At 46.4% G+C, this 9,173-nt stretch overlaps 1 protein-coding gene across 8 annotated transcripts in view; it reads right to left on the bottom strand.

Moving 5' to 3' along the window:
- Nucleotides 1–6,516: 6,516 nt before the first annotated feature.
- ARHGAP12 (Rho GTPase activating protein 12) overlaps nucleotides 6,517–9,173 on the bottom strand; it is a 77,653-nt gene continuing 74,996 nt past the window's right edge. For all 8 annotated transcript variants that reach the window (XM_040547218.1, XM_040547220.1, XM_040547221.1 and 5 more), the window contains one exon: nucleotides 6,517–8,993. In XM_040547218.1, coding sequence (XP_040403152.1) covers nucleotides 8,819–8,993 — 175 coding nt within the window. In that variant the 3' untranslated portion in view covers nucleotides 6,517–8,818. The remainder of the gene's footprint in view (nucleotides 8,994–9,173) is intronic.

Below are 9,173 nucleotides of genomic sequence, written 5' to 3'. Positions count from 1 at the left end.
AGAAATGCCAGGAACCTCACAGTTTCTGAGGCCTTAAAGGAGAATAATTGCCCTGAACGGGCTGCTGCGTGCTTGGGACGCTGCAAGAGCCCTGTGGAAGGGAGGCAGAGCCTCTAGCAGCACCTTCAGGGGGAGGCAGGCGAGGATAAGCAGACCTGATGCCAGGGTCTGCTGCTTCACCGAGGGCTCGGTGCTGTTGCCGCCAGAAGTCCTGGCAGCCTGGAAAACAACCCGATGGCAGAAGGGTAGCCATGGCCCTACAGATAGCTGGATGTGTATTTTTCATGCTACCCCACTGCCTGGCAGGGTGACCACGGGTGTTTCGGCGTGGAGTTGGGGGTCTCCTTCTCCATCCCTGTTAGGAACGATGGAGCGGGATGAGAAGGGGGCATTTTTGCATCCGCAGCTCTGCTCTGCAGAGGACAATGCCTGGAGGAAGGACGACCTCTGCGGTTGGGTCAAGGCAATTCCGAAGCGATTTGTGCTTAATGGGCCGGGATCTGCTAAATATTTCACCTCCCTGGGAACGAGCCTGACAGCGGCCCCGTGCGCGTTATCCTGTGGAAAGGTGGTAGCACGGCTGAACACGAGCTGAGTTAAGGTTGTAAAGAGAGGACTCAGGGCCTCCTAATTACATGTTCCTTCTCTCTTCAATGCTTTCAACATAAAGAGTGGCTCTGTGGACTAGGACAAGATGCTGTTGGCCAACTAGGTGGGAACTAATGCTTTGGTGGGGGGGCTAAAATCTTCACCGGGGTTTGTTTGCAGGGCAGGAGGAAGGGACCCCTGTGGCAGTGTCACCAGCCCAGTAACAACCACAGCGGCCCTGCCACCTGCTCTGTCCCTGGTTAGCCTTTCCAGCTCCTCTGGCCTGGCACAGAGTTTTGTGCCTTGGCTGGGGAGCACGGTGCAGGAACCAAAAGGGAGCAGAGGGCTTGGCTGCAGCCAGCGAGCTACCAGCAAGGTGGCACAGACACAGCTACCACAGCCAGTGCCAGGCGAAATCATTACTAGCCCCGAACTACCACTGCGTGGCTTTTAAGTATTTTATTTTCAGCATTTAAATTGTAGCTTTGGGACAGATGAAGCTTTTTCATGGGTGCCTGGAAGTGAAAGGAATTCAGGATTAGTCATGTTCCTCGTGGTGATGCAGGTGTAATGCCTATCACTGGGCCAGGGCAAATGAGAGTGTCTCTGCCAGCCTTTAATTTGTCAAATGAATCTGCCAGAATATGCAGTACCTAGTTTTTTTTTGTTTGTTTTTGTTTTTCTTTAATCTTGTTTCTTAATGTAGAAAACCTTGACTTTTTTTTTTTTTTTCAAAACAATAACGAAGTTCAATGAGTTCAAACAATGTTTCTATCACCAGCACTGCTTCCAGTGCAGCAGCCGGCACGGAGTCTGGGAGCTGCAGGCTGAGGCAGGGCAGCACGTGGCAGCAGGAGGACAGAGGTATGTGATGGGGACAGCAAGCAAGCAGGGGAGCCCCGGCATCGGGGTCCCACTGAGGATTTATGGCACTGGCCCTATCTGGGATGCTCGCAAGGCTTCGTGTGGTGCTCCAAGGAGGCAGCAGCAAGCAGTGCCGGGGCTGCTGTTTTGCTCTCCAAGAAGAGGAAATCCAAGCAATGCAAAGCCCATCCACTGGGAAGGGTGGGGGTCCATGCATCCCGCTGCAGTGGCACGGTGACAGCCGGGACGGCAGCTTGCTGGCGCTGCCCCTGGCTGTATCCCCTCGCCCCCAGCCCAGCCCTGGGAGCTGCACCTCCCACCCGCTGCGCTCCCTGCTGCTCCAGCAGAGCTTCTGTTGGTGCTGGCAGCAGGGCTGTGGCCACCTGGCTGCTGCTGCTGACACCCAGTGCCATTGGTGCTGGCCAAGTGCTTCAGGAGGAAAAGCTCAGGAGATGGGGCTGGCGTGCAGGGGGCATCACAGGGCAAAGGGGCAGCAGGAGGTGTGCCAGGCTTCTTGGGCAGGGGAATGCTGAGGGCTTGTCCCTGGGGGGAACGTGAACTCGCGCTGCCCCATCCCATGCCCTAATCAGCAGGCTGCGTGGCAGCCGAGGGAAGATTAAAAGGATTGGGCTTGCTTAGTCTACAGTAGGGAAAACTGAGACGCAGAAACTTTTTATAGCTTTGTAGGCTGCTATTGCGTGTGCAGAGACGAATGGGAAATAGCTCTCCATGTGCTTTGTGGAACAGGATAAAAGCCATGGATATGGACAGAATAGGGAAAAAGACGAAAGTAAATTGCAGCAATGAGTGCATAGATATGCAAAAAGAAAAAACTTTCTAAATGGGAGGGGAGCTATGCGCTAGAAAAGGCTGTCTGGGAGTTTCCACCCTCTCCATTAGCGGGGTTTGTGAAAGCAGCCCAGACTCCTGCTGGGACCAGGAGAAACACGGTGCTGTGTCCCTCCCAGCCCTGATTTCGGTGCCAGCAGCCGGGCCGGTGATGTGCTTGCTGCGCGCTCTGGCTGGCAGCCCACGAGCTCCTTGTGCAGGGTCTTTCCCACAGTGGCTTCCTTCGCAGGGATGCGGAGGAGGCTGCGCTGCCCCAATCCCACAGTGGGACTCCGCCGCTGCCAGCTGCCCTCTGAGCCCAGCTCTGCTGCACGGCGATGCAAAAAAAGCACTTGAAACGTCTTGGGGAGGGAAGCCTTTTTTGCTGTGAGAGCCCAGCTCTCCCATTTCGGGCTGCAGGAAAGAGCAAGCAGCTTTAACAGCACTTTTCTTGATCTCGCCGTTGCTGACAGAAGCAGCTGCATTACCTGGTGCCACCACGTCCGCCCCCGGTGCCCAGTAGAGCTGTGGGAGCTGCTGGCGGAGGAGATGACGGCTTCCCCCCGCTGAACTGCGTTACCTCAGGAGAGGAACGGGAATTCAGCTTCGGCCAGCAGAAGCGCTTTCATTTGATCTGGGGCATGAATGACTAAGTGGGAACAAGGAAGTCAATGTCTAAGTGGCAGGCTACCTGCCAGCTTCATTCAGAGATTTCTAAAACCAGAGAGGACCATTATAATCACGCTGTCTGGCCTGTGACATACCACGAGCCTTAGCTCACAACCCAGCGAGGAGAGAGGAAGCGGGCAGGAAGGAGAGCACCAGGCCCCTCCTCTGGCCCACAGGCCCATCTCCATCCCCTCCTCTGGCCCACAGGCCCGTCTCCGTCCCCTCCTGTGGCCCGCAGGCCCATCTCTGTCCATCCATGGCCAAGGGCCAGTGCTGGCAAAATGGAGCTCACCTCACGAGCAGCGGCAGCACTCGACCCCGGCACCACGTCCCTCCCTCGCCCGCTCAAGCTTTCCTTTAACTCAGGGATGCAAAGCAAGCCCAGAAGGCCTTAGGCAGCCACCTGGGGAGCTGGTTATGATTTGAAGAGCTAACGATGCCGCCCGCTGTTCAGTGGTTATAGCAAATGCACTGCTCCCCCTCCTAACCCAACTGTGTACATGCAGAAGCTGCACCCAGGGACACCCCGAGCACTCAGCTCACTGCAGACTGTGATGTACTGTGTGAGGGGGAAAGGTGGGCGGAAAGTTTAGTTTGGGGTATTTGGTGTGTGGGAGGGGTAAGCTAGGGCTAACAAAGGGGAAAAGCACGATCCTGGTCTGTAGCCACAGTGGTTTAGTGCAAGTTTGTGCCGTCCTCTGGGCAGCCTGCACAGGTGACACAGGTGGTGATTAAAGGGGAGCAGGGAATTACATTGCTGTGCCTCAGCATAACGCCAAATATAACACCTAATTGCCGAGCTTACACTCATTTCTGCAATCCAGGAGGAGGACAGACCCTCTGGAAAACAGGAGCAGCAAGCAGTCTGCTGTAACTGTCTGGAAGGGACCCTTGTCTTGTTCTACTCTATTTTTTAACTACAATACATTTAGCATTAACACTGATGAAGCATTAACACTGATGACTGCTTGCTAATGAAGAGTCTCGTGGCTGGTGTGAGCGTGCAGCAGCCCCTGGCTGCACAGCAGTGCTCCGGGCAGTACCAAGCACCGCCCAGCCCCAGGCAGGTGTTGCACAGGCAGGGAAGGCAATGGCCTGAGGCACAGGGATGTGACAGGCAGCAGAAAGAGCTGGGGGTGCACGTAGGAAGAGGAGAGATGTCCGGGATTACCACTTCGGTAAAGGAAAGGAGAGCAAGCAGGATGGGCAAGGCAGCTTTCACAGCTTGAGACCAAACCCCAGGCTGCAGCACGTGGTGAGCTAGAGAAATGAGATGTGTCAGTGGTTAACATTTTCTTCCACTGCCTGATGTAAAAAATGAAAGCTTTTAATTACAGATATTTTTTTTTAAGAAGACAGCTGTTTCCTTTACACTATCAATTAAACTTCTGACTGAGCAGATTTGTACTATACATAAAAATCTAAAATGGATTTGAAGAAAGTTTAGCTCAGGACTTTATTCTTCTTTCTGCATACTCCCACGTTTCAGCTTTATGTGTTTTTTTTTTTTTTCTTCTGGTTTGCTAAGACTGTACATCCAGGGCTACCTGTGCCATTCAGGACCTGGTGCCACAAGGTTCAGACACCTGGCTGGTATGGGCAGTACCACTGGAGCAATGGAACAACTTTTATTTCTGCGTTGCACAGATTCTGGCCGTGCACCCATGATTACACTGCAGGAACAGAGTTCTTGACTCCCATTACCACACAGGTGTTTGTACCAAGCGAACCCAGACTGCAGCTCACCCCTGACAAGCGGACACAGAAGCTGCTCTGGAAAAGTCTGAAGAAAGGTGGGCACTGCTGTTCTGCAATGTCACTTGAACTCCACCTATTTAGAGAGACACTTACCCTTATAAAACATAGCCACGTCTTCATCTGTATTGCATGCAGGGGGAAAAAGGGGGAAAAAAAAAAGGAAAAAAAAGGAAAGAAAAACCCCTGCTCCTAGCAGTCTGGCTTTCTCCCAAGTCTCTGGCTTGTATTCCTGCAGATTTTCTAAGCTACTGTTTCTTTGCTCTCCTGGTTGTCCATCACACCTGCTTTGTCCGGTTGCCTTCGCTCTTTTGCATGTACTTATTCCCACACTAAGGATCTGCTCTCCCCTTCCCTGGTGAATGACGTTTTAGTGCAATAAGCTGCAAGACTAAATAAACCCAGTGCTATCCCTAATTGTTCTCATTTGCAGCTCTGAGCGTGCTGAATGCAACGTAGATTTCTTCTTTTGAAAGTAGTAGCTAAGTACCTTTAACAAACCCAACTGCATTTGGGGAAGCCCTAGGAAAGTCTAATATTAGAGCTGCCATTTAATTCTCAATGAAATAAAAAGGACCAAGAGGCCAAGTTCCCTCTGCGTGTCTTTCATGTTGGTCTGTTACACAGTGTGATCTTGTTTTACAAGTGCTCTGTTTACAAGAATGCTACGGAAAAAAAAAATGTTCATTTAAGTCCCACAATCGCATAGGGCTACTTTTGTAAAGGTCTGATCCAGTCCTACCAGCTGCTTGCCCACAAAACTTTGCAATTGTGGAGGCTAATTAAGATTCCTCAGAGGCGCTCTCCTCTCCTTGGCAGTTACAGAGCGCCTCATTAGACATGCTGTACCTCCCCCCGCACCCGAGCAGAATGCCCCACTGTGCCTGCTTTACGGCATGGCTGATGAATTAACCGATTGATTCTGAAAATATCATTACTTTGGGGCTAAATAAAGCTGTTCCCTTTAAGGGGAAAACGTCAGTGCTCCACGTAAGAATAAACTGATGCTACAGTACCTACGAACTCCCTTCTCTCCCACGCTGCAAGAGTCGAGGATTTCCTTGCTGGAATACAAAAGGTTCAATAAAAAGGGGATTCATCCTGGCTCTCAAGTCAGGGTGGTGAGGAAAGTTTGGTTCTAGGCAGTAAGCACAACCTAGCAGCTTGCACTGAGGAGGCTTACCTACATGCACCACCTCTGACTTAAAATTAGTTTCAGTTCAACACGAAATGAGTGTATTTGCCTGCTCTGTGTCCACTTCTCTAGCTTTAAAGAGAAGAAAATCATAACTGGTATAGATCAAGCAAGTCTGAGTCTCGCTTGGTGGTAATGTTACATGGCTGATCTGCAGAAGCACACAGCTCTATTACTGGAACAAAATTTGAAGTGGCACCAATGCATGGTACCTTTGAGCAATTACGACTGCAAGGGTTTGTATTGTCTTAAAATTGGATTCTAGTCTAAAATCCAATCTGGTTCATCTATTCCTCAGTTCAGGCTTAAAATTTGTTCCTTCTAATGCAAACAGCTTTCCCTCCCTGTGTTTGTGCAAAGATCTGTTCTTGATTTTTAAAAGAAAGCTAACTGTAGGAACAAGACAACAAGGCATTTCAAGTAGGGAAGAAACACCATGTGCCGACGTACACAATTTCAGGTTAGTCAAGACCAGCAGCTTGGACAGCCTCCTCTTTCTGAACAGTTTGAGTGTTTAGCTGCACCTCTTTTGATTAAAAAAAATACATCCACTTACCCAAACTAAAAGTGAGAAAATTAAAACTTACAACAATTTCACTGCACAAAACCGTACTATATATTGTAATAACAAAATGCTTTATTTTCTGGGAATACAAGGAAAAGTGTAATGGCCATCCTCATTACCAAATGGTTCTAAAAAGGAATTCTTTCTTTGAATACAGAAACACTCATACAGAAAAGGCGACCTGTAGATAAGCTATCTCCCTTAGCAACAGGAATTCTTTATTTTACAGCTGAAGTTGGGATTTGAATAATCTACAACAACATATTTCAACTCTGTTTATATTTTCTAGTAGATGGGGGCACATCTGCCACTCAGCACCGTTCTTGTTTGAAAGCCTAACAGGAGGCTGAAAACACAACACAGATGTAGCTATCACAATTCTCACCCACCTTGCTTTGCAACAAACCACAAGACTTCACCATTACCACAACAAGACAGTGAGAAAGCCACAAGGTAACTTGTCTTCTCTTTTATCTATGAAGACTTCTGATCCAAGCCTTATGCTCATGAAATTCTTGTACCAGTATCTGATTACACCTCACTACTTCACCACATATCCCCTTAGCTGCAATCTGGAACTTTGTTGTGAAAAGCATACAACAGATCAAAAAGTGAAACGAAATTATTTCCCAATGTATCTGCTTTTTTACAATAGGTCTGGAGCCGAGATGCTTTAAAGACCACAAATTTATATCCATAAATTATTTCTGCCCTCTCTGAATTTTATGTTAGAGTTTAACTTGTTAAAGAGAGGGACTGGAAGATTCCTAAACTTGTCAGGGTATAAAGTAACCTTTCATCTTTCAATCCAGCATGACAACTCTTTGCTGCAATTAGTGTCCATGCTAAGCAGTACAATACACCAGTCTTACTGTTTAAATGGGGTTCATGTTGTCTCAAGCGGGAATGGCAAACTCCAAAATAACTAATGGTTTTCTTTATTCAGGTTAGACATAACAAATATGTCAGATACAGCAGTTAGTCTAGAAAAATACATTTAAAAAAATCTTCAGCAGACCATGCTCCCTGTAACAAAATCTTTCAAAACCAATTTTACAAATTATTCTACATTAATGTAAAAAGAAATCCTTAAATTTAGCATCATGGATTCCATCAAACATCTATCAAAACATGAGTTTCACTATTTGCAGATGTTAGAATTCATAATACATTTCTTTCTAATGTATCCTGTACATATTAAATAACCTAAAAGGCTCTTCTTGTAGTGCATTAACAGTTTAGCAAGCACACTCAGTATTTTTCCAGTACCATTTGCATTACAGGTATTTGCCCGCAAATGTAATTAACATCTAAAAGTGCACACAGTTAGGTCCCCCCTCCCTCCCCATAACCTGTTTCACTGCTGAAACCCAGACATCAACTGGAAACATTATGCTACTGCAGCTAATCTACCCATGATTAGAAATGTGTGACTAGAACGTTCTTCTTGAACTATACAAGAACTGAATTATATACAAGAGTCAAAAGGACAGCCTGTATTTACATCAAGAAACTTCCACTACCACAGCATTATACCAAGAACTCAGTACAGTGTTACAGTCAGTATTTACTTAGGATTTAGCTGTAAATCAGTATAACACAAAACCTAGCTCAGAAAACGCCCTGAAAAAAATGAACATATGTATTAAATATGACTTCTGTTATGCCACAGGACAAATATCCATAGCTGGATACTGGTACAAGTTCAGTGTTTGAAATAGTGTGCTGTTCTATAAAGCAACTAAGAAGTTCCAGAATGGTTGCTGGGGAGGGGGGGAGAAAAAAGGAAAAAGGACAGCAGATGTCATGTAAGAAATTAGACTAGAATAACTAAACCAAACTGTTAGCACAAGTTTAAGACAGTCACTGCATGCAGAAACTTCATGGAAAAAGCATCAGACAGATCTGTTTCGCTTGTAATACACAAGCCTAAAGTGTAACTTCACTGATTTTTTTTCATATCAGTTGGTAGAACTTTTCCATATCAAGTGGGAATATTTTAAGATTAAATTCCAGATTATCCAGTTTGAGATCACTAGCTTTACTCGTCAAGAAATCCAGTGTATGAACCTATATTGCAATTCTCAAATGCTAGTTAAAAAACAAAAAAGGCAAACTAATTTTTTCAATTCACTTTTTACGCTGATTTTTTTCAAAGAAATCCAAACAAAGTGTTGACTTTAATTTGCATTAAAGTGGTAAAACATTTCTCCTGTTTCTCCCCTCTCCCAAAAGTGCAAAAATCAAGTTGCTGCTTGGTCCACAAACATAATACAACATATACAGAGAGATTTTCCTTCTGATGGAATACTGCTGCCAACTCATCACTTCCAGTTTCTACTCTGAGAAAAATGTCAGCGTCCAAAGATGGCATTCAATTCCAGCAGAATTAATTCTACAATCTGATTCTGGTATACTGTGTGGACTGCTATGTTACCAGTCTCTTTCTCTGGTTTTAATAAGGTTGGACCAAAAACTATTGCTACACTTTGATAGGTCATTCGGTTCTTTTCTCCATTCTCTACAACTCTGGAAAGGAAAAATACACACACACAAAAAATACATCAGTATTAAGAGTGATGGGATGACAGGAAAAAAGAAACAGTCCAAAGCAAATGACTATTCATAATATTTAACTACCAGGCTTGTAATTAAGACATACACCTGCTGTGATTTCCTTCTCCACAGAAAAGTTTTACTTTGAAATAT

This window comes from Cygnus olor, chromosome 2 (assembly GCF_009769625.2).
Source record: "Cygnus olor isolate bCygOlo1 chromosome 2, bCygOlo1.pri.v2, whole genome shotgun sequence".
Lineage (NCBI taxonomy): Eukaryota > Metazoa > Chordata > Aves > Anseriformes > Anatidae > Cygnus > Cygnus olor.
This window is presented reverse-complemented; position numbering and strand designations above follow the sequence as displayed.